Source organism: Hyperolius riggenbachi, chromosome 5, assembly GCF_040937935.1.
Source record: "Hyperolius riggenbachi isolate aHypRig1 chromosome 5, aHypRig1.pri, whole genome shotgun sequence".
In the NCBI taxonomy this organism is placed as follows: domain Eukaryota; kingdom Metazoa; phylum Chordata; class Amphibia; order Anura; family Hyperoliidae; genus Hyperolius; species Hyperolius riggenbachi.
In genome coordinates, this window is record NC_090650.1 from 389,529,050 (window position 1) to 389,555,003 (window position 25,954).

The 25,954-nt window shown below is 44.9% G+C and overlaps 1 protein-coding gene across 3 annotated transcripts in view; it reads right to left on the reverse strand.

The window, feature by feature from the left end:
• RGS22 (regulator of G protein signaling 22) overlaps positions 1-25,954 on the reverse strand; it is a 157,828-nt gene that overhangs the window by 104,860 nt on the left and 27,014 nt on the right. For 2 of the 3 annotated variants that reach the window (XM_068237725.1, XM_068237724.1), the window contains exons 2-5: positions 23,665-23,693; positions 21,089-21,151; positions 10,999-11,217; positions 2,157-2,242 (exon numbers count right to left, since the gene is read on the reverse strand). In XM_068237725.1, the coding sequence (XP_068093826.1) occupies positions 2,157-2,242; positions 10,999-11,217; positions 21,089-21,151; positions 23,665-23,693 (397 nt within the window). Of the gene's footprint in view, positions 1-2,156; positions 2,243-7,894; positions 7,962-10,998; positions 11,218-21,088; positions 21,152-23,664; positions 23,694-25,954 lie in introns of those variants that run through there. The other variant, XM_068237727.1, reaches the window with a different exon arrangement.

Here is a 25,954-nt window from a genome sequence, read left to right on the forward strand (position 1 = left end):
TAATCACCCCTGCCAATGCTTACCCTACCAATGCCTAACCTTAAACCCCCCGGATGCCTAACCCTAATCCTCCCCACTGATGCTTATCCTAATCACCCCATCGCTGATGCCTAACCCTAAACACCCTTGCCAATGCTTACCCTACCCCCCGTCCAATGCCTAACCTTAAAACACCCCATTGATGCCTAACACTAACTACCCCCTCCAATGCCTAACCTTAACCCCCCCCCCCAGATGCCTAACCCTAATCCTCCCCACCGATGCTTACCCTAATCACCCCATCGCTGATGCCTAACCCTAAACACCGCCCTCGAATCCTAACCCTCCCGCCAATGCTTACACGAATCACTCCCTCGCTGATGCCTAACCCTAACCACCCCCTGCCAATGCTTACCATAATCACCCTGGTCCAATGCCTAACCTTAACCCCTCCCCCTCGATGCCTAACCCTAACCCCTGTCAATGCTTACCTCCTCGCTGATGCCTAACCCTAACCACCCCCTGCCAATGCTTACCATAATCACCCCCATCCAATGCCTAACCTTAACCCCTCCCCCTCGATGCCTAACCCTAACCCCTGTCAATGCTTACCTCCTCGCTGATGCCTAACCCTAACCACCCCTCGCCAATGCTTACCCTAATCACCCCGTCCAATGCCTAACCTTAAACCCCCCGATGCCTAACCCTAATCCCCCCGCCAATGCTTACCTTAATCACCCCCTCGCTGATGCCTAACCCTAACCACCCCTGCTAATATGTAGAAGCTTTCCAGAGGCGCCAATAGAATAAAAGTCACTTAAACGAGCTTAAAACCGATGGGGCAGTGGTGGGCCTATCCCATCCATGCAGACAAAGCAAACAAAGGAAGGACTGTGGCATCAACAGTCAAACAACAATTTATTTATACTCCACAGTAAAAATAGGCAACGCGTTTCACGGGCTCAATCCCGCTTCATCAGGCCAATCAAAAAGGAGCATACAGCTTAACAGCATCAAAACCACACTGAGCGCCTCTGAGGTGCTCAGTGTGGTTTTGATGCTGTTAAGCTGTATGCTCCTTTTTGATTGGCCTGATGAAGCGGGATTGAGCCCGTGAAACGCGTTGCCTATTTTTACTGTGGAGTATAAATAAATTGTTGTTTGACTGTTGATGCCACAGTCCTTCCTTTGTTTGCTTTGTCTGCATGGATGGGATAGGCCCACCACTGCCCCATCGGTTTTAAGCTCGTTTAAGTGACTTTTATTCTATTGGCGCCTCTGGAAAGCTTCTACATTTTGCTAAGTCCACCCTTGGTGGAGGGTTGTACCCATCTTCTTCCCATCTACAGAGAGCGACTTTTAATCCTGAGTGGGGTCAGGTTAATCTCCCCACCTGCCTTCACAGTGGTTGCCTAATGGTAACCCTGGTTTGTGAGTATTAAATTGTTATATTACTCATTATTAATTATCATCTATACAATATCACACTATTGGGCTCTTGGTGTCCCCCCTCCCTTCACCCCTGCTAATGCTTACCCTAATCACCCCCGTCCAATGTCTAAACTTAATCATACCCTTCAATGCTAAACCCTAATCGCCTCCCCACCAATGCCTAACGCTAACCACCTCCCTGATGGTGCCTAACCCTAATCACCCCCCTTTAATGCCAGACCCTAACCACTCCCCCCACCAATGCCTAACCCTAACCACCTTCCTGCTGATGCCTAACCCTAATCACCCCCCTCTAATGCCAGACCCTAACCACTCCCCCCCCCACCGATGCCTAACTCTAACCACCTCCCTGCTGATGCCTAACCCTAATCACCCCCCTTTAATGCCAGACCCTAACCACTCCCCCCACCAATGCCTAACCCTAACCACCTTCCTGCTGATGCCTAACCCTAACCGCCCCCACCACCAATGCCAAACCCTAACTGTCTCCCAATTAATAATGCTAACTCCTCCCCCCCCTCCCCCGATGCCTAACCTTAAAAGACCTGGATTAGCGAGTCAGTGATCTGTCATTATGGAGTAGCCCCCCAGAGATGTCTCTTGTAGCCTTGTTGAGAATTGCTGCTTTACAAAACTAGTAAAGTACCTATATACAGTAGCTACTGTATTTAAACTGTTCCAACGAAAAAAGATATTGTAGATGCAGTAGAAGCTATTTATGGTACCTGTATTCAAAATAGCAGTCGCTCTTCAAGAAAGCTGGAAGTCTCTCCTTCTTAATCCACTGAACTCCTTGCTCCCGATTTAGACACTTGCATAAAATATAATAGAAAGTTCAGGTGTTGGATATAAAATTATTCCTAGCTGCTGACTAAATTAAAAAAAATAAAATAAATAATATTAATACCATTCAAGTTCAAAATGCCATTGCATGATACCTCTTTGATGTGAACGTATTTGTATTGTTTGAGAGTGGAAGTGTCCCTGTCATTTATCATGATGATCGTGTTACAGTGGTGTGAATAACTATTTGCCCCCTTCCTGATTTCTTATTCTTTTGCATGTTTCTCACACTTAAATGTTTCTGCTCATTAAAAACCGTTAACTATTAGTCAAAGATAACATAATTGAACACAAAATGCAGTTTTAACCACTTCACCACTGAGGGGTTTTACCCCCTGACCACCAGAGCAATTTTCACCTTTCAGCGCTCCTTCCATTCATTCGTCTATAACTTTATTATTACTTATCCCAATGAAATGAACTATATCTTGTTTTTTTTGCCACCAATTAGGCTTTCTTTAGGTGGGACATTATGCCAAGAATTATTTTATTCTAAATGTGTTTTAATGGGGAAATAGGAAAAAATGTGGGAAAAAATTATTATTTTTCAGTTTTCGGCCATTATAGTTTTTAAATAAAGCATGCTACTGTAATTAAAACCCATGAAATGTATTAACCCATTTGTCCCGGTTATAAAACCATTTAAATTATGTCCCTATCACAATGTTTGGCGACAATATTTTATTTGGAAATAAAGGTGCATTTTTTTCAGTTTTGCATCCATCCCTAATTACAAGCCCGCAGTTTATAAAGTAACAGTGTTATACCCTCTTGACATAAATATTTAAAAAGTTCAGTCCCTAAGGTAACTATTTATGTTTTTTTTTTTTATTGTATTTTTTTTTTTTTTAAATTACAAAAAAATAAATAAAAATTGGGGAGTGTGGGAGGTAATGAGTTAATTTATTGTGTAAATGTAATGTTTGTATATGTAAAATGCTTTTAGGGTGTAGTTTACTATTTGGCCACAAGATGGCCACAGAGTGTTTGTTTACATGCGACCTGTAAGCGTCCGGAAGGACGCTTACAGGAAGCAGTAGGAGGCTGGGAGACGCACAATGATCTCGCTGTTTCTGAAAGAAGCCGCAGATCATTGCGGGGGCTAGATCAACGAACGGGAATGGATTTTCCCGTTCATTGATCTCCGGGCGAGCGGGCGGCGGCGTGCACGAGCGGCGGGTGCGCGCGCACGAGCGGCGGGAGCACGGACAGCGGCGGTAGCGCGGAAGGTACGGATTTCTCCGTCCCTGGTTTTTTAGGAGGGAAAAAAGGGGCGGAGAAATTCGTACCGCTGGGGGTAAAGTGGTTAAATGATGGTTTTTATTATTTAGTGAGAAAAAAAACTCAAAACCTACATGGCCTTGTGTGAAAAAGAAATTGCCCCCTGAACCTAATAACTGGTTGGGCCACCCTTAGCAGCAATAACTGAAATCAAGCGTTTGCGATAACTTGCAACGAGTCTTTTACAGCGCTCTGGAGGAATTTTGGCCCACTCATCTTTGTAGAATTGTTGTAATTCAGCTTTATTTGAGGGTTTTCTAGCATGAACCACCTTTTTAAGGTCATGCCACAACATCTCAATAGGATTCAGGTCAGGACTTTGACTAGGCCACTCCAAAGTCTTCATTTTGTTTTTCTTCAGCCATTCAGAGGTGGATTTGTTGGTGTGTTTTGGGTCATTGTCCTGCTGCAGCACCCAAGATCGCTTCAGATGGCTGGACATTCTCCTTCAGGATTTTTTGATAGACAGTAGAATTCATGGTTCCATCTATCACAGCAAGCCTTCCAGGTCCTGAAGCAGCAAAACAACCCCAGACCATCACACTACCACCACCATATTTTACTGTTGGTATGATGTTCTTTTGCTGAAATGCTGTGGTACTTCTACGCCAGATGTAATGGGACACGCACCTTCCAAAAAATTCAACTTTTGTCTTGTCGGTCCACAAAGTATTTTCCCAAAAGTCTTGGCAATCATTGAGATGTTTTTTTAGCAAAATTGAGACGAGTCTTAATGTTCTTTTTGCTTAAAAGTGGTTTGCGCCTTGGATATCTGCCATGCAGGCCGTTTTTGCCCAGTCTCTTTCTCATGGTGCAGTCATGAACACTGACCTTAATTGAGGCAAGTGAGGCCTGCAGTTCTTTAGATGTTGTCCTGGGGTCTTGTGTGGCCTTTCGGATGCGTTTTTTCCGCGTTCTTGGGTAATTTTGGTCGGCCGGCCACTCCTGGGAAGGTTCATCACTGTTCCATGTTTTTGCCATTTGTGGATAATGACTCTCACTGTGGTTCGCTGGAGTCCCAAAGCTTTAGAAAAGGCTTTATAACCTTTACCAGACTGATAGATCTCAATTACAGTACTTTTGTTCTCATTAGTTCCTGAATTTCTTTGGATCTTGGCATGATGTCTAGCTTTTGAGGTGCTTTTGGACTACTTTCTGTGTCAGATACCTCCTATTGAAGTGATTTCTTGATTGAAACAGGTGTGGCAGTAATCTGGTCTGCGGGTGACTACAGAAATTGAACTCAGGTGTGATAAACCACAGTTAAGTTATTTTTTAACAAGGGGGGCAATCACTTTTTCACACAGGGCCATGTAGATTTGGAGTTTTTTTTCTCACTAAATCATAAAAACCATCATTTAAAACTGCATTTTGTGTTCAATTATGTTATCTTTGACTAATAGTTAACGGTTTTTGATGAGCAGAAACATTTAAGTGTGACAAACATGCAAAAGAAAAAGAAATCAGGAAGGGGGCAAATAGTTTTTCACACCACTGTATGTCTAAAGGCCTTAAAGGTGCTCATTATGAGATTGAAATTACGACTTGCTGTAATTTTCAGCTGAAAAACGTGACTTCGAATCAAAATCGATGAATCGTAATCGGCCATAATCACGATTGGGGATTATGAGTGTACTCGAAAATGACTCGGAAAGTACTCGAAGTTTCAATTACGAGTCGTAATTTCCAGTACTTACGAGTAACTAAGGATATTCACATGTGGGCCAACCACAGAGCCTCCAGCAGAGGCCCTAGCAACCAATCAGAATGGTGGAGCTTGGGCCAACCCCTTTTCTATATAATGCGGTGGCCCATTTACATTTTTACAGTTGTGTGACTGTACTGAGAGACAGCTCCAGTGCTGTTGTGCAAGTGATTTTACTGTTAAATTAAAGAGACTCTGAAGCGAGTCAAAATTAACTTTTTTAACATGCAGTCATGTGAAGCAGTATAACCCCTGCTAAAACGCTGATATCCCGCAGCAAAACGAGGGGTTTATACCCCCCAAATCCCCCCTGCAAAATCCACAACTTTCTTGGTCGTGGATTTTGCTGCCCATGGAGGCAGAGCTATCAGCTGCAGCTCCGCCTCCATGCGCGTCTATCAGCGGCGGATCTCCACCTCTCCCCCACCCCTCTCTATGAAGGCAGAATTAGAGAGGCGGGGAGAGGCGGCGATTAGCAGGGATTGACGTGCTGAGAGGCAGAGCTACAGCCATAAGCTCTGCCTCATCAGGAAGTGCTCCCCGGAGGTAGGAGAGGGGATTTGGGGGTATAAACCCCTCGTTTTGCCGCGGAATTGCGGCGTTTTAGCAGGGGTTGTACTGCTTCACATGACTGAAGCGAGTCTAAATTTACTTTTTTAACATGCAGAGTCTCTTTAAGACTTGGCTGTTCTTTTGGATGCTGTCTTGCTGATATTATACATTTGATTGCAGTGTTCTGCTAGCTACCGTGTTTCCCCGAAAATAAGACAGTGTTTTATATTAATTTTTGCTCTAAAAGATGAGCTAGGGCTTATTTTCAGAGGATGTCTTCTATTTCTATGAACATACAAGTTCCTGTGCTGTGTGTCCTCCTGCCTTCCCCACTGTTCCACCTCTTCCTCTGATAGACCCACCTCTTGTGTGCTCCTGTGGCCCCCTTGTACCTTTAGTGTCCTCCTGGTGTCCCTCTCTGTACCCATATCATCCTCTATCCCCTGTCTTCCTATGTCCTCCGTTGTGTCTTCCGCTGTCCCTCGTGTCCTCCGATGTCCCCCTGCATCCTCTTCTTTACCCCAACTCCATGCCGCTGTGTCCCCGGGCTTCAGTCTTTGGGGAAGATGCACGGCAACTTGTGTTTCTGGGCTCCAGTAATAACACAAGTTGCCATACTTCCCCCTTACTGCCACTAGGGCTTACTTTCGGGGTAGAGCTTATATTTCAAACATGCTCGAAATTCTTGCTAGGGCTTACTTTCGGGGGATGTCTTAATTTTGGGGAAAGAAGGTAGTTTGAGTTTTAGAGATTGATTTATAGTTAGTGCAGGGTGCTGCCAGCGTTAGTGTAGTGTGCTGAGTACATATTATTTCGCCGTCGCTCAGTTCGGTGCGGAGAGAGCCAAATGACGGCTCTTCCTGCTGCCGCCAAACTCTGAGGCGGCGTTAAATACTATTCCCCTTCCGAGTTGTCACAACTCGGAGAGAGATGTAATTACCCCTAATTACCGATCCGCGGGGTGCGCACCATAGCATTGCTGCTATGACGGAGCCAAGCTTCGGCGCTCGGCTCTCAGAGCCGCGTGCCGAGATGAACTGATTCCAGTGTGCTGATATATTTAAAATGTATATATTTTTTAAACATACATGAATGTTGTTATGTATACAGTATATACAGTACATGTATGTAAGCATTGTATGTTTGTATAAATTACATGAGTGTACAATGCAAGTAGAATACAAGTCGTAATTTTGATCGTAATTTCGCATAATTTACTTAAATTCGACTTGCAATCGGACTCAAAGCAAAAATCCGCTTCCATTTGAAATTATGATGATGGTTTAATCAAAATTAGGGTAAATCGAAATCACTCAAAGTCAAAATCGGCTGTTACGAGCACCTTTAGTTAGGTCATCTAATGCTGCTGTTAATGGAACTCTGTTGGAGCCCTGGGTGCATCTTTCTGCACATGTGAAACATAGGCTTGTGTGATTATACTAATCCTGGGTGTTCTGCTTGTACTGTTGCAGGTGAAGAGAGGTGTGCCGCTCTGTTGTGGAACATCAACAAACACAGTATCCAGTTGATGATTGCTCACTAAGAGGATTATCAGGCACAAGCTACTAAGCAACAGATTTGTAATGCTGGCACACATACCGGACCAGAGCTTGTTACTACACAACTGTCATGTGTGGTCCCAAAGTGAATGATATAAATAGTTCAATAAATCGCCATTCACTTTATACAAGACAAATAACATTTATATCGCGCTTTTCTCCTGGCGGACTCAAAGTGCCAGAGCTGCAGCCACTAGGGCGCGCTCTATAGGCAGTAGCAGTGTTAGGGAGACTTGCCAAAGGTCTCCTACTGAATAGGTGCTGGCTTACTGATTCGAACCCTGGTCTCCTGTGTCAGAGGCAGAGCCCTTACCCATTACACCATCCAGCCACTTTACTCATAATTCATCATATACAATCATCTTAATGATTAATGATAAGCTAAAGCAAACTGATATGTAATGCTGGGAATACACGGCTCGATTTTGAGCCATTAAAGAGGAACTCCAGCCTAAACAAACATACTGTCATTAAGTTACATTAGTTATGTTAATTAAAATAGATAGGTAATATAATCTCTTACCCACCCTGTTTTAAAAGAACAGGCAAATGTTTGATTTCATAATGGCAGCCATCTTTTTGGTTGAAAGGAGGTGACAGGGAGCATGAGACACAGTTCCAACTGTCCTGTGTCCTGAGCACCTCTCCCAGTTGCTAGGCAACGTGAATAACAACATAGGAAATCCCATCATGTTCTGCACAGCATCAGGGGAAAAAAGCCTGGGCTTTTTTTCTTTGATGGGTGAAGCTTAGATAAAAATGCAGCTAAAAATTATGCGTTGGTAAGAAAAACAAAGTTCTGATGCTGTGAAACTGTTAAAGAAACACCAAGCCCTTTCAGTTTTGCACAGTAGATTTTTAGTCCGGAGGTTCACTTTAAGATGGCTCGATAGATAATTTCCAACATGTGGGATCTCCCGCCCGATCGTTTCGCCGCTCGATTCCGTATTGAAGTGAATGGAAAAAGATAAGAAAAAGGAGCAGAAGATAGGAGAATCGCCTGCGGAATCGATCGGCCAAACAATCGAGCGGGAGAATCGAGCTGCAAAATATAGCCGTGTATGCCCAGCATAGAGGGATAAACTTGCTTTCACAGCAAGTGCAAGAGTTATCTTTTGATCACTAATAGCAGATGGTAAGGGCGTGCAGACATAGAAAAATGTGTTTTGTTTTGTTTTTTTTCACAGGATTCAGTATGACTGTAAGCAAAGAAAAGAAAGTTTTCCTTACAGAATGGATGTGTTGTAATCAGTGGTGCTCAGCAAGATTTCGGATAGCCGAACTACCCAGATAATCCAAACTTTTTCCACTATCCGAACTTTGAATATCCGAGTGGATAGTTAGTTCAGACATCCGAGCAGAAGCCAAAATCACCTTCAATACCAAAAATCCCTTTCGAAGGGGGGAGAGAGAGAGAGAGAGAGGGAGAGAGAGAGAGGGAGAGAGAGAGAGAGAGAGAGGGAGGGAGAGGGGGAGAGAGAGAGAGAGAGAGAGAGAGAGAGAGAGAGAGAGAGAGAGAGAGAGAGAGAGTGTAATACATCAGTTGCTATGCAAGTTCCCAGCCCTGCTGTATTCTGAGCTGGGGAAGGGAGGGGACTTGTGATTTTTATGCAGATAACATCACTCTGGAATAAAAGCACGTAGGCTAACTGTATGGGCAATAAAAATTGGGAAACCAAGTAAGTAAGCCTTTTAACGAATGTTAAAAAATATAATAATAATGTTGTGTTAATTGTAATGTAACTTGAAGGTAATTCTTTCTGGGAATGTTCTCCCTGTGTCTATGTAGGTTTCCTCCTGGCACTCTGGTTTCCTCCCACATCCCAAAAACATACAGATAACTTAATTGGCTTCCCTCTAAATTGGCCCTAGACTACGATACATATACTACACAATACATACAGGTAGTCCTGGGTTAACGAACGAGATAGGGACTGCCCACTCGTTCTTAACCTGAATCTGTGCGTAAGTCGGGACTACCTGTTGTGGCCCGTTGAAAATGCAGAGTATGGGCAGCGGAAGGTAAATAGAGGTTATCTCACCTGATCCTCGTCGGTAGAAGGTGCCCTCGTGGTGGCCGGAAGGTCCGCAGCCCGTCCTCTCGCTTCCTCCATTGTTCCCTGGCGGCTCCTGGCTTCACATGCGGCGCATAATGACGTAATCAGGAAGAGCCCCCTAGTGGCGACGCTTCCTAATTGCGTAATTATGCGCCGCATGTGAAGCCAGGAGCCGCCAGGAAACAGTGGAGGAAGCGAGAGGACGGGCTGCGGACCTTCCGGGCACCACGAGGGCACTTTCTACCGCCGAAGATCAGGTGAGTAGGCTTCTATTTACCTTCCGCTGCCCATATTCTTCTTTTTCAACGGGGCAGCACAGGTAGTCCCCGGCGGGCGTGACGTCAGGCGACGGGGCGGAGCTATAGTCGGGGCGTTCGTATCGGCGGGTCGTTCGTAAGTCGGGCGTTCGTAACCTGGGGACTACCTGTACATAGACATATGACTATGGTAGAGACTAGTTTGTGAGCCCCTCTGGGGGACAGTTAGTGACAAGACAATATACTCTGTACAGCACTGCGAAGATGGCGCTATATAAATACTAAATAATAATAATTCTGTAATTCCACTTCTGCCTAGCAAACAAAATAAAAACATCAGTTAATTCATATATGCAGTGGTGTTGAGCTAAGCACTACTGCTGGCTTCGATGATGTGCACCATTTTAGTTAAAGCGGTCCCGAACCCTTGCACGGCACACAATCAAAAATGTTTATTCTACTTATAGTTGCTGAAGAAATGCACTTCTCTGTATTTTGTGTTTGTGCAGATAAACCTGTCTAATTAACTCTTATAAGCAACCGTGAATAGACTGAAGGAGAGCTCTACCTAGGCAGCTTTCAATATAGTAAATACTGAGGCTTAACCTTTTCAGTGCCTTCCGCACAAGTGAAACCAAGGATTTCCATAAATTGTAATGAAAACTTTTTTTCCATTGAGGTTATCATGCTGTGGCTAACCTTTTAGCATAGAGAGGTACTGTATTTTTTTGGACTATAAGACTCACTTTTTCTCCCCCAAAAGTGGGGGGAAAAAAGTCACTGCGTCTTATAGTCCAAATGCAGGGACTTGTGAACGCCTGCCAATAGGAACCTCCAACCCGCCACAATGTAGGGGGCTCCCTGTACTGTGCCCATGCAGAGGTGGACTCGGGGGCAAACCTAGAACACAGGGGGACACAAAGGGGCATAGAGGAGTACACAAGGAAGACAGAGGAAGACACATGGGGGACATAGGAGGACACAAGGGAGACAGAGGAGGACACAAAGAAACACAAAAGGTACAAGGGGGCATGAGGTACAAAGTGGACATAATTAACAAGATGCCCCTTCACCATGGATGCACTAGGTTTAGTATCTTTTTTTTCCGTGGTTTTTGTCCTCTAAACCTAGGTGCGTCTTATAGTCCGAAAAATACGGTAGTTTAGTTCCACTTTAAAAGGACACCTGAGGCGGAAATAAACGAATGAAATAAATGATTGTGATGGATCCTACGTAATGGGACCAATCAAATCCACTTTCTGCAGAGTTGTACATAAGGTGTCTAAGTACTAGCTCAGGTAAGACGCACTTACCATAATGTTATAAGTGTTTTCGATCTTCATCTGTAAGTCATCATTGGGGGACTTCCTGGCAGTCAGCCCGGTGACACCGCGGGCGGCACTGTAGATTGGGTTGGGTGGCTGATATTCCCGTAACAGCTTTTTAATCTGCTGACTCAGCTGTTCTGGAAAATCACTGATCACTTCAAAAATCCCATAGGTTTTGTTAAACTTTATAGCTTCCGTAAATGTCTGCAGAGATAAGAAACCATCTGTAATCTCTGAGCTTAAAGCGGATCCGAAATGAAAAACTAACTATATCAAGTAACTTGTCTATATATCTTATCTAAAGTTTAAATAGTTTACACAGCATATCTAGCTGCAAACAGCTTCAAAAGTTTATGATTATTTATTCCTGTGATACAATGAGGGCAGCCATGTCCTGTTTGTCACATTGTCACAGGCTGTGTGTAAATTCAATCCCCTCTCCTCCTCCCCTCTGCCTCTGAAATCAATGGCTAGTAATCTCCTCCTCCTCCTGCCCAGACTGAGCTCCCATAAGCCCTTGCTACTGCCAAGGCACAAAAGGAGCTGTGGGCGAGGCCTGTTTAGTTATAGGGAATCAGTGTATTAAAAGAAAACAAAAAAAGTATTTGGCTTGAGGAATGCCCTATAAACTATATGAAAGAAACACAATTATGCAATGAGTAAAAGCAGTGCTGGTCGTAATGGAGAAAGCTACGCTTACGGATCATTACGCGTAATTTTACGCTATTACGCATTACGAAATTACGCTTACGGCATAGACAGTCAATTTCGGTACATGTCTATAATTACGCATAGCACTTACGCAATTACGCGTAAGTATACCGTAATTCAGGTTATTACGTTATAGGTTTACGCGTAAAATCCTACTAGCAATTAATGCGTAAGGTCATGCTGCCAAGCGGAAAAGTTGACGCATGGATCAATGTTAGGTAGCCGCCGACTTTAAGGGTTAATAGCAAAGCCCCCTTAAGTGCTAAGAGCATCAAATTTGGAGAATATATTAAGGAGATCAGAAGGAATAAGAGGAAAAAAAATTTTTTCAAAAAGACCTTATAGTTTTTGAGAAAATCGATGTTAAAGTTTCAAAGGAAAAATATATACATTTAAAAACCCGCCGACTTTAACGGTTAATAGCAAAGCCTGCTTAAAATTTAGGAACACCAAATTCACAGGGTATATTAAGGGGATCAGTGGGAATAAGAGGAAAACATTTTTTTTCAAAAAGACCTTATAGTTTTTGAGAAAATCGATTTTTAAGTTTCAAGGGCGAAAATGTCTTTTAAATGCGGAAAATGTCAGTTTTTTTTGCACAGGTAACAATAGTGTTTTATTTTCATAGATTCCCCCAAGTGGGAAGAGTTTTACTTACTTCGTTCTGAGTGTGGGAAATATAAAAAAAAAACGACGTGGGGTCCCCCCTCCCAGACCTTTTTAACCCCTTGTCCCCCATGCAGACTGGGATAGCCAGAATGCGGAGCACCGGCCGCGTGGGGCTCCGCACCCTGACTATACCAGCCCGCATGGTCCATGGATTGGGGGGTCTCGGAAGGGGAGGGGCAGCCAAGCTTTCCCCTCCCCCTCCGAGCCCTTGTCCAATCCAAGGACAAGGGGCTCTTCTCCACCTCCGATGGGCGGTGGAGGTGGAGGCCGCGATTTCCTGGGGAGGGGTTCATGGTGGCATCTGGGAGTCCCCTTTAAAAAGGGGTCCCCCAGATGCCCACCCCCCTCCCAGGAGAAATGAGTATAGAGGTACTTGTAGTACCCTTACCCATTTCCTTTAAGAGTTAAAAGTAAATAAACACACAAACACATAGAAAAAGTATTTTAATTGAACAAAAAACATAACCACGAAAAAAGTCCTTTAATATTCTTAATTAACCATTAATACTTACCTGTCCCTTTAAAAGCCAGTTCCCACGCAATATCCTCGGAAATATACTAATCAGTTACAATGTAACAAAGTTATTACAATGTAACAACTTTGTTACTTTGTAACACCACCGCACCCGACGTCACTCGCCGCTCACCCGCCGGCCGCCGCATACACGCTAGTCCCCGCCGGCTCCCGCCGTCCACTCCGCCCACACCTGTCACTCATATACATGCTGGCACCCATGGGTGCCAGCATGTATATAGGTGACATGTGGGAGAGGCGGGGAGGGCAGCGGAGCCGGCGGGGACTTAGCGTCCCTTCACCCGACAGAGCTCTGAGCTATATTAGCTCAGAGCTCTCGAAAGCATCTTTGTATTTGGGCTCCAAGGAGCCCCATTGGTCCTTAGCAGGGCCGGCCTTAGGTTTCACAGCGCCCTGAGCAGAACCAGATTTTGGTGCCCCCCCCCCCCCCAAATTCATCCTCTTCGCGTGTGAGCGCACCACACACATACACTAATGGGGGGGGGGGATCTGCTGCCTAAATACACTAAAAGGGGATCTGCGACTGTAAGACTAGTAGCCTAAGCCTATATACACTAAAGGGGGGATCTGCCTACAGTAAAGGTTAGATAGGTAGCTGCCCCCAGTATAGATTAGATAGGTAGCTGCCCCCCCCCCCCCAGTATAGGTTAGATAGGTAGCTGCCCCCAGTATAGATTAGATAGGTAGCTGCCCCAGTATAGATTAGATAGGTAGCTGCTGCCCCCAGTATAGATTAGATAGGTAGCTGCTGCCCCCAGTATAGATTAGATAGGTAGCTGCTGCCCCCAGTATAGATTAGATAGGTAGCTGCTGCCCCAGTATAGATTAGATAGGTAGCTGCCCCCCCCCAGTATAGATTAGATAGGTAGCTGCCCCCCCCCCCCCCCCCAGTATAGGTTAGATAGGTAGCTGCCCCCCCCCAGTATAGGTTAGATAGGTAGCTGCCCCCCCCCCCCCCGTATAGGTTAGATAGGTAGGTTCCCTCAGTATAGTATAGATAGGTAGCTGCCCCCAGTATAGGTTAGATAGGTAGCTGCCCCCAGTATAGGTTAGATAGGTAGCTGCCCCCAGTATAGGTTAGATAGGTAGCTGCCCCCAGTATAGATTAGATAGGTAGCTGCCCCCAGTATAGGTTAGATAAGTAGCTGCCCCCAGCATAGGTTAGATAGGTAGCTGCCCCCAGTATAGGTTAGATAGGTAGCTGCCCCCAGTATAGATTAGATAGGTAGGTGCCCCCAGTATAGGTTAGATAGGTAGCTGCCCCCAGTATAAGTTAGATAGGTAGCTGCCCCTCCAGTATAGGTTAGATAGGTAGGTGCCCCCAGTATAGGTTAGATAGGTAGGTGCCCCCAGTATAGATTAGATAGGTAGCTGCCCCCCCCCAGTATAGGTTAGATAGGTAGGTGCCCCCAGTATAGATTAGATAGGTAGCTGCCCCCCCCCCCCCCCCAGTATAGGTTAGATAGGTAGGTACCCCCAGTATAGATTAGATAGGTAGCTGCCCCCCCCAGTATAGGTTAGATAGGTAGGTGCCCCCAGTATAGATTAGATAGGTAGCTGCCTGCCCCCCAGTATAGATTAGATAGGTAGCTGCCCCCCCAGTACAGGCTAGATAGGTAGGTGCCCCCAGTATAGATTAGGTAGGTAGGTAGGTGCTCCCCTCCCCTCATACTGGAGGGGGAGCCGCGGGGAGGGCAGCCCGACCTCTCCCTCCCTTCCTTTCCGGGCCACCCTCCGTGCTCCCCCCTCCGATGCTGCTGCAGACTGCAGAGAGAACAACTCACCTCCCTGGTTCCGATCGCCGGCGCCTCTCACGGTGTATCACTTGCCGCTGGTCTCCTCTTGTACATTGACACTGATACACAGTAAACTTCCTGTTAAGCAGGAAGTTTATTGTGCATCAGTGACAATGTACAAGAGGAGACCAGCGGCAAGTGAGAGGCGCCGGCGATCGGAACCAGGGAGGTGAGTTGTTCTCACTGCTGCAGTCTGCACTCTGCAGGGGGGAGCACGGAGAGCGCCCGGAGAGGAGGGAGGGAGAGGACGGGCTGCTCTCCCCGCGGCTCCCCCCTCCATCACGGTGTCCGCACGGGGGGGGGGGGGGGGGGGGGCGGAGCGAGACGGACACAGCCAGCTTCCAAATTAAAACACATGCGGCCAGGCGGCAGGAGCGCCCCCTGGAAGCCGGCGCCCTGAGCGATCGCACAGGTCGCTCAGGTCAAAGGCCGGCCCTGGTCCTTAGCAGACCAATGGGGCTCCTTGGAGCCCAAATACAAAGATGCTTAGAGAGCTCTGAGCTATAGCTCAGAGCTCTGTCGGGTCCTGCAGCACAGACGCGGTGGCGGCGGCGGCGGTGAGTGACGTCGGGTGCGGCGTAGTTACAATGTAACAAAGTTGTTACATTGTAATAACTTTGTTACATTGTAACTGATTAGTATATTTCCGAGGATATTGCGTGGGAACTGGCTTTTAAAGGGACAGGTAAGTATTAATGGTTAATTAAGAATATTAAAGGACTTTTTTCGTGGTTATGTTTTTTGTTCAATTAAAATACTTTTTCTATGTGTTTGTGTGTTTATTTACTTTTAACTCTTAAAGGAAATGGGTAAGGGGTACTACAAGTACCTCTATACTCATTTCTCCTGGGAGGGGGGTGGGCATCTGGGGGACCCCTTTTTAAAGGGGACTCCCAGATGCCACCATGAACCCCTCCCCAGGAAATCGCGGCCTCCACCTCCACCGCCCATCGGAGGTGGAGAAGAGCCCCTTGTCCTTGGATTGGACAAGGGCTCGGAGGGGGAGGGGAAAGCTTGGCTGCCCCTCCCCTTCCGAGACCCCCCAATCCATGGACCATGCGGGCTGGTATAGTCAGGGTGCGGAGCCCCACGCGGCCGGTGCTCCGCATTCTGGCTATCCCAGTCTGCATGGGGGACAAGGGGTTAAAGAGGTCTGGGAGGGGGGACCCCACGTCGTTTTTTTTTTATATTTCCCACACTCAGAACGAAGTAAGTAAAACTCTTCCCATTTGGGGGAATCTATGAAAATAAAACACTATTGTTACCTGTGCAAAAAAAACTGACATTTTCCGCATTTAAAAGACATTTTCGCCCTTGAAACTTAAAAATTGATTTTCTCAAAAACTATAAGGTCTTTTTGAAATTTTTTTTTTCCTCTTATTCCCACTGATCCCCTTAATATACCCTGTGAATTTGGTGTTCCTAAATTTTAAGCAGGCTTTGCTATTAACCGTTAAAGTCGGCGGGTTTTTAAATGTATATATTTTTCCTTTGAAACTTTAACATCGATTTTCTCAAAAACTATAAGGTCTTTTTGAAAAAAAATTTTTCCTCTTATTCCTTCTGATCTCCTTAATATATTCTCCAAATTTGAGGCTCTTAGCACTTCAGGGGGCTTTGCTATTAACCCTTAAAGTCGGCGGCTTTTTTATATTATACGGGAGCGTAATATTACGCAATTACGGCAGACTGTGTAATTTCAATGGGAGTTTACTGTCTTACGCGTAATTTGTTACGCGTAAAACGTAACCCTACGGTCTACGCGTAATTAATTACGCGTAATACCGTAACCTTACACGTAACGCTTACGGTGCATTTGTAGTGAATTACGATGCGTAATTACGCTAATGCGTAATTTCGGCCCAGCACTGAGTAAAAGTTTATCTCGGATCCACTTTAAAGAGGGCATACAAGGTACCTGCAATAACTTGATGGATCAATCAGTCTGATGGTATGATCAAATCAATCATGAAACTGAATGCACATTGGGGCATATTCACTAAACTGTGGTAATCAGAATAATGTCCATAAAGTCTTAGGGCCCGTTTCCACCAGCTCGAAAATTCACAGTGTTTTCACGTATGCAATTCATATGGGAAATGCAGCCTATTAAGTGTCACCCCCAAAAAGCCTAATGTAAGGATCTGCACATGCATATTCTTATCAAGACAAGGCAGAAGCAAGAAATCACATATGAAAAAAATACTGAGGTCTGCATAGGTTTGATTTGAAGGTGAAAACGTGTTTAATTACAAAAGTGCAGTAATTCAAAACAATATGCAATAACACAGATCACACAATATATACAATGGCATACACAGGAACACAGATCTCACGATATATAAAGGAGTGGATAAACCAAATCAGCATATAAGTGACAAGTCAGACAGGCAGAAATCAAAGCAGGCAATCAGAGTATATGGTAATACAGACAGTAGGCAAGGAATAGTTGGACTAGCCAGGGTCAATACCGAGAGTTCCGAGTTCAGGACAAGGAGCACAGGGAAAATGGTCAGAGTCACAACACTGCAAGGAAACAGAATGATCTAGCAATGTGCTGCTAGGAAGTCCACCCTTAAATATGCAGCACATTGATCAGGTGACCGTCCACAATCTCCTCATAGTTCCATCTGCTGGCGAGACGGGGAGTTGTTGCACAACTCCTAGCAAGACAAGAGCCATCTGCTGGTGGACAGAAGAAGTCCGCACCAAAGTTCACCAGTGCTGCCACCAGCAGGATAACAAGGGCATAAAACCTGACACCTAATTTGTGTTACAAAAAAAAACAAGATATAGATCATTTAGTCACAAACTAAATAAGTGATAAGCAGTGATAAAGTTATTGGCAAATGAATGGGAGGAGTGCTAACAGGGGAAGATTGCTTCTGTCCTTAAAGGAAACATCAGGCAAAAAAATGTAAAATCAGCTTTACTCACCTGGGGCTTTCTCCAGCCCCTTGCAGCCGACTGTCCCAGGCTAATTACTCCGCTCTCTGCCTCCGTCCCGGGCTCCCATGAGTGACAGCAGTGCTTCACGCAGCCGCAGTAAGGACGACCTTGAGGTCGGCCTTACAGCGTGTGGGGAGCCTGGGCAGCGGCGGAGAGCGGAGCGATCAGTGTGGGACAGTCAGCTGCAGGGGCTGGAGAAAGCCCCAGGTGAGTAAAGCGGAATATACCTTTTTTGCCTGATGTTTCCTTTAAGTTGAAAACAACCCACAGGCTGAAGTGGTTAAAGGGACCCTGAGCAGAACAATAAAATTGCCAAATGAACTTACCTGGGAGGTAAGAACTGGAGGGGCTGCACATGCGCAGTTGTGCACAACTTCAGCCAAAGTGGCCGCTTTAATGGAGCCACAAGGGGAAGGATGGAGGGAGCCCGGAGGACGCTGAGGGAGCTCATGGACTACGAGGGGCTGGAGGAACCTCCAGGTAAGTTCATTTAGCTATTTTACTGTTCTGCTCAGGGTCCGTTTAACCACTTCAGCCTATAGGTTTTTTTCACCTTAAAGGGAAGGTTCAGGGAGGGTATTGAAAAAAATAAAAATCAATTTCCACTTACCTGGGGCTTCCTCCAGCCCGTGGCAGGCAGGAGGTGCCCTCGCCGCCGCTCCGCAGGCTCCCGGTGGTCTCCGGTGGCCGACCCGACCTGGCCAGGCCGGCTGCCAGGTCGGGCTCTTCTGCGCTCCAAGGCCCGGCCTTCTGCGTCCCACGCGGGCGCGCTGACGTCATCGGACGTCCTCCGGGCTGTACTGCGCAGGTGCAGAACTACTGCGCCTGCGCAGTACAGCCCGGAGGACGTCCGATGACGTCAGCGCGCCCGTGTGGGACGCAGAAGTGCCGGGCCTTGGAGCGCAGAAGAGCCCGACCTGGCAGCCGGCCTGGCCAGGTCGGGTAAGCCACCGGAGACCACCGGGAGCCTGCGGAGCGGCGGCGAGGGCACCTCCTGTCTGCCACGGGCTGGAGGAAGCCCCAGGTAAGTGGAAATTGATTTTTATTTTTTCAATACCCTCCCTGAACTTTCCCTTTAAAGTGTAACTATCGGGCATAATATTAAAAAATCAATTCTTTATTTTTATCTGGTAAACAAGTAATAAGGATGCTAACCAGGCAATCCAAAAGTTAAAATCACTATTACTTTTCTTGTTGATGAATGATCATTCCCAAGTTTACCTGACTCTTATTTGGTACACACAAATTTGGTACACAAAAAGGAAGTTGCACAGCATGCTGGGTTGTCCTTTTTTGCTTCTCAACTTCCCTTCAGACTTAACTAATGCAGCCTGATTGGCTGAAGCCTCTTTCCTTCCTGTTTCCCCCTCCTACACCTCTCTGATTGGCCAATATTTCTCATGCTGAGACACATACAGTGGTTTGCAAAAGTATTCGGCCCACTTGAAGTTTTCCACATTTTGTCATATTACTGCCACAAACATGAATGAATTGTATTGGAATTCCACGTGAAAGACCAATACAAAGTGGTGTACATGAGAGAAGTTGAACGAAAATCAAACATGATTCCAAACATTTTTTACAAATACACAAATGCAAAGTGTGGTGTGTGCGTAATTATTCGGCCCCCTTTGGTCTGAGTGCAGTCAGTTGCCCATAGACATTGCCTGATGAGTGCTAATGACTAAATAGAGTGCACCTGTGTGTAATCTAATTTCAGTACAAATACAGCTGCTCTGTGATGGCCTCAAAGGTTGTCTAAGAGAGTATTGGGAGCAACAACACCATGACGTCCAAAAAACACACCAGACAGGTCAGGGATAAAGTTATTGAGAAATTTAAAGCAGGCTTAGGCTACAAAAAGATTTCCAAAGCCTTGAACATCCCACGGGGCACAGTTCAAGTGATCATTCAGAAATGGAAGGAATATGGCACAACTGTAAACCTACCGAGACAAAGCCGTCCACCTAAACTCACAGGCCGAACAAGGAGAGCGCTAATCAGAAATGCAGTCAAGAGGCCCATGGTGACTCTGGACGAGCTGCAGAGATCTACAGCTCAGGTGGGGGAATCTGTCTATAGGACAACTATTAGTCGTGCACTGCACAAAGTTGGCCTTTATGGAAGAGTGGCAAGAAGAAAGCCATTGTTAACAGAAAAGCATAAGAAGTCCCTTTTGCAGTTTGCCGCAAGCCATGTGGGGGACACAGCAACCATATGGAAGAAGGTGCTCTGGTCAGATGAGACCAAAATGGAACTTTTTGGCCAAAATGCAAAACGCTATGTGTGGAGGAACACTAACACTGCACTTCACTCTGAACACACCATCCCCACTGTCAAATATGGTGGTGGCAGCATCATGCTCTGGTAGTGCTTCTCTTCAGCAGGGACAGGGAAGCTGGTCGGAGTTGGTGGGAAGATGGATGGAGCCAAATACAGGGCAATCTTGGAAGAAAACCTCTTGGAGTCTGCAAAAGACTTGAAACTGGGGCGGAGGTTCACCTTCCAGCAGGACAACGACCCTAAACATAAAGCCAGGGCAACAATAGAATGGTTTAAAACAAAATATATCCATGTGTTAGAATGGCCCAGTCAAAGTCCAGATCTAAATCCAATCGAGAATCTGTGGCAAGATCTGAAAACTGCTGTTCACAAACGCTGTCCATCTAATCTGACTGAGCTGGAGCTGTTTTGCAAAGAAGAATGGGCAAGGATTTCAGTCTCTAGATGTGCAAAGCTGGTAGAGACATACCCTAAAAGACTGGCAACTGTAATATCAGCAAAAGGGGGTTCTATAAAGTATTGACTCAGGGGGCTGAATAATTACGCACACCCCACTTTGCAGGTATTTTTTGTTTAAATGAATCATGTATGATTTTTGTTCCACTTCTCACGTGTACACCACTTTGTATTGGTCTTTCACGTGGAATTCCAATAAAATTGATTCATGTTTGTGGCAGTAATGTGACAAAATGTGGAAAACTTCAAGGGGGACGAATACTTTTGCAAACCACTGTATGTTATGTAAGTAGAGCAAGTATTTATCTACTTATATATGTTTTTTTTCTGAGATAGTATGGCTGACAGTTCCTCTTTAAGGACAGAAGCAATTTTTCCCTGTCAGCAATCCTCCCATTCATTCGCCAATAACTTTATCACTACTTATCACTTATTTAGTCTGTGACTCAATAATCTATATCTATCAGGAAGTAGACACACTGCATATGTATTGGTATCAGCTGTAACAAAGAAATGCTTTTCTGAAAGGGTTAATATGCTATTGTGTATCTTTTGGAGCAGAGAGGAAGTCCTGAGTTCAGGTCTGCTTTAAGAAGGCAAAAACAATTTTCAGTTTGACCAGTGCCAAGCGTGAGCTATGTCCACACTGTTGAATGCTCAGTAAATAAACACTTACTGGAAGGCTGAGGAATTCATTGAAGTAATCAACCAGCAAGTCATCCGTTACCAGGAAGTCCTCCTGTGCATAGAACAGAGCAGGTGGTGAAATCTAAGCTGATATAGGAACTCATTCCTGACATTGTAAATCAACAGCAGCTTGTCAGCCAGGTAATAAAAGATTGAATGCTCTATAGCATAGGAGTATCTGATAATCAGATCTACGATCTGTATAGAGTCTATACAGATCTTAATCTGATTATCAGATACTCCAGGCATGTGTGAGATGCTAGTTCAGGCCTGGATTTACAGCACAGAAGCCTATAGGCACAGATGTCCTGGCACCCTAGATTTCACCCTCCATGAACCTACAAACACCTGCAAGTGTGCTGGCTGGCCCAGCTGTCACTTCTCTTCTACCCATCATCATAGCAAGCTACACGTGCCCCTTAATACTGAGAGTAGCTCTGGATACTTAATACTAAGTAACTAGTTAGAGGTGCCCTGACTGAAGGTAGATCTGGTCAGTGGAATGCTGATAGCAGGGTGAGTAACCTCTCATCTACACTCCACTCAGTACTCTGCATAGGGAAGGAGGGAGGGAAGCACTAGGGGAGGGGAGTGAGCTGCCTTTCCATCATCAGGCGCCTGTAGGCACCAGGGATGCTCTCAGGAGTAATAACAAGTGTGTAAACACTCAAATTCATGATTTAAATGAACATTAATCAGCTCAGGTGTGCGGCGGGGACATAAGGGGTTAGTTACCCATAATTCCGTGTCCTCCCTGCGCTCCAAATAGCTTGCATACATGTTATTGGATGCATTGCAAGCCTCATCACCACACACTTCCTCCTTCCGGCTTGAAGGAGGAAGTGCCCACAGTGAGGCTTGCAACGCGCCCAATAGGACGCGTGCAAGCTATTTGGTGCGCAGGGAGGACACGGAATTATGGGTAACTAACCCCTTATGTCCCCGCCGTACACCTGAGCTAATTAATGCTAATTTACATAACAAATTCGAGTGTTTACACACTTATTACTCGTGAGAGCATCCCTGGTAGGCACGTGCCTACAATGCCTTATGGTAAATCCGGCCCTGTGCTAGTTAGAAGATGGCTATCTGTTATCTGCAGGCAGCATGGTGGCGTAATGAGCAGCATAGTGGTTAAGATTCTCGCCTTGCAGCATTGAGTCCCCAGTTCAAATCCCAGCCAGGGCAAGAAGGAGTATGTATGCTCTCCCAGTGTCTGCTTGGGTTTCCCCCGGGCACTCCGGTTTCTTCCTACAACCCCAAAAAATACAGATAAGTTAATTCTACGCACTCTTAAACTGGCTCTAGACTATGATACATACACTTGGTTGCAGAATTTTCTGCAACCAAGCAGAAAAGAGTTTTACATTGGTTCCAATCGTTCCGTCACTGCATCGTGAGCCCCCTAGGGCTGTAGACAATCCTGGACACAAGAGAAGATAATTGGCATTTACACGAAAAACGCTAAAAGGTGTAACCGTTGTTTAAAAAGTGCTTCAATTAATTTGAATGGACAGCACTTGAGTGACAAACGCTGCATTTAACCCCCTTGCCGTTCCAATTGTGTCGGCAAGGGGGCGGCGCAGCACTTAAAAAAAAATGTTTTAAATCATGTAGCGAGCCCTGGGCTGACAAACGGCATCCCCCTACCTAAACCGATCGCCGCCGGCGCTCTCTGAAAGCAGGAAATCCCGTTCAGAACGGGATTTCCTGCTGGGCTTCCCATGGCGACGGGGCGGGATGATGTCACCGACGTCATGGACGTCGGGACGTCAGAGGGAATCCCGATCCACCCCTCAGCGCTGCCTGGCACTGATTGGCCAGGCTGCGCAAGGGGTCTGGAGAGGGGGGGGGCGGCGCGGCGGGTAGCGGCGAATCGGCGGCGATCGAAATATGCACGTAGCTAGCAAAGAGCTAGCTGCGTGCAAAAAAAAAAAATCTTGAAAATCGGCCCAGCTGGGCCTGAGAAATCCTCCTGCGCAGGTTACCCCGAGCTGAGCTCGGGATAACCGGCAAGGAGGTTAAAGAGAAACCGTAATTAAGGATTGAAATTCATCCCAATCAGTAGCTGATACCCCCTTTCCCGTAAGAAATTTATTCCTTTTCTCAAACGGATCATCAGGGGGCTCTGTATGGCTGATATTGTGGTGAAACCCCTCCCATAGTGTGATGTCATGACCATGGTCCTGACATCACACTGTGGGAGCCTTGTGACATTGTGGGTAATAACAGCTGTTTCCAACTGCCAAAGATGCATCATCTTTGACAATTCATGGAATTCAGAGGTGGATTTATGGTACTTGATGCTGTATAAATTACATTATTGCTTAGTTATACTTTTATTATAGTATATCCAGCGCTGCGTAATATGTTGGCGCTTTATAAATACAATTAATAATAATAATTTATATATGACAAGCAGCTCTATATTAGCCTTACCTAGCAAGTCCCATGTAACAAAACAAGGCGTTTCTATTGTGCTGAGAAAGACATGAGATCTGTATATTGGCTGCAACAATGATCCAAGTGAGAGCTTTATCAGTTCACTACACACAAAATACTTACAAAAACATCTTCTGTTATATTTGGAGGCCCTGGAAAATAAAGGTGTAGAATGAAGTATACATCAGAATATTCATGTACAAGTAGTATACATAGAATAAACTAGATAAGCATCAAAGTATTTAAGGTTATGGTTGGTTCACACTAGCAGCGCTATTTAAATGCTAGTTATTTAAAAAGTTCTTGTTAATGCAATGCTATGGGTCATTTTTATAGAATCACATCGCTCCAGTGTGAGCACATACATAGCATTACAGTAGCAAGAGCTGTCCAAATTAAAAAGTCAACAACTAATGGCCGGATGTTCAATTTTAAAATAGTCCTTAAAGGGTACCTCAGCTGACATAGGGGTGTATTCACAAAGTGCGGTAAGCAGAATAACGTGTGTAAAGTCAGCACAATTAAAAAAGCAGATTGCAATACATTACATGCATTGCATTACACTCTACTCATCAATGCATAATGCATGTAATTCTTCTGCTTACCTCAGTTTAGTGAATGCAACTAAAGTAAACGTGTATATACAGTGCCAAGCATACAAATAACTGGGCTATGTTCCTTTTTTTTATTATTCTGCCTGAAAGAGTTAAACATTCAGGTTTGCAAGTGAGAATTTCTGTCTGGTCAGGACCTAGTTAGACTATAGAGTAACCCTCACTGATGAGGAATTACAGCCATAAAACTCTTTCCTAGTAGAGAACAGCTTCTGAGTGCAGGGGAGAGTTAAACAATGACAATAGTTCATAGATTGTGGTTTAAACTCTGCCAGACTGTATGAGACAATAATACATTAAACCTACTTTTTCAGCTTTAAAGGGAACCAGAGACGAAGCACCCTTGTGTATTTTACCATATATATCAGTAAGAACATTAGAGAAAACATTAGAGAAAACACTTACCATTCTCTGTTTTATCCTCACTGCTAAAAGTGTCTGTTATCAGCTGTGATAAGAATCCCAGACTGAGCATTCAGTCTGGCTTTGCAGGGAATAATTAGCTGAGTCATTATAGCAGAGCCACAAGGGGGCAGGCTTGGGCTTGAAAAGACACCAGAGAAGACAGACTCAGCTATAATCTTTCCATAGCAAAGCTAGACTGAGTGCTCAGTCGGGGAATTTTATCAGAGGTGATAACAGTCAGATTAAACAGAGAACAATGAAACAAAGAGCAGATTAGGTGTTTACTGTCATGTTCCTACTGATTTATAAGGTGAAATACAAGACGGTGCTTCATCTCTGGTTCTCTTTACACAGAAAATAAAATAGTGGGATTCAAAAAAAAAGGCATTTTAGCAGTAAACACACATGTATCAATGATTGACCAATCAAAATACGATGTGTGTACCTGGCTTAATAGAGCTGGTAAAAATCTTTGTGGCTAAAAAAACATTTCTTAGTGAAGGGAACAGATAAAAACAAGTTCAAGAGTTCAAGATTTGTCTGTGTGGGAGCTAAAAAATAGAAAAAATTATAGATACATGATAAGACTATGGGATTCCTGAAAAGTCATATTTAGGATTAGGACTACAGATACAATTGTTTATCTCATCAGGTTATTTTCACTTTAGGTTTGCTTTTATTCACTGAGCCCATTCTGTGTGGCTGTGCACTTACTCCTCAGCTGTAACAGCTGGAGGATCAAAAAAGGCCAATCAGTGTAGTCCCTGATCACATGACCACCACAAGTAGCTTATCAAGGTGATAAAAGCGCCAACTTGTTTATGAAACAAACTTTCTCTGGTCACTAAGATGTAAAGGAAGTGCTGGGGCAGCAGGTTATTGCTAATGACCCTCTGAGAGGTCAGGAATGTCATATTTTCTGTAACCTGTAAGTTGACAAGGGTGTGAAAACCATAACAAAGCAGCGTGTTCTCTCTGTCACTTGTCATGTGGGGACAATGAGGCTGATTTGTGACAAATGGCAAAAAGGGCTTTCGCCTGCAGCAACTGGTCAGGAAAGCCCTTTCATCAGCTACCCACCTTATGAAAATCTTTTCAAACCTTTAGCTATGGCATACTTTAAAGAAATGTGACGTTAACTGCATCTTGAAGTAACAGACATGCTTCCTGCAGTATGTTTCCTCTGTTATTTTTTGGTAAGTGCTGTTTGTTATTTTTCTGCCCGCATGAGAGCTGCCATTTTGGTAGTGATGTCGACCCTGTGCATGGAACAGGAATAATTCACTGAATTGCTTGGCCAGTCGCATTAACACATGGCCTGAAATCATTGAAAGTCACTGAAAAGTAAATTATTATATAATCACCAAATAAAAAAAAAAAGACTATAATAAATT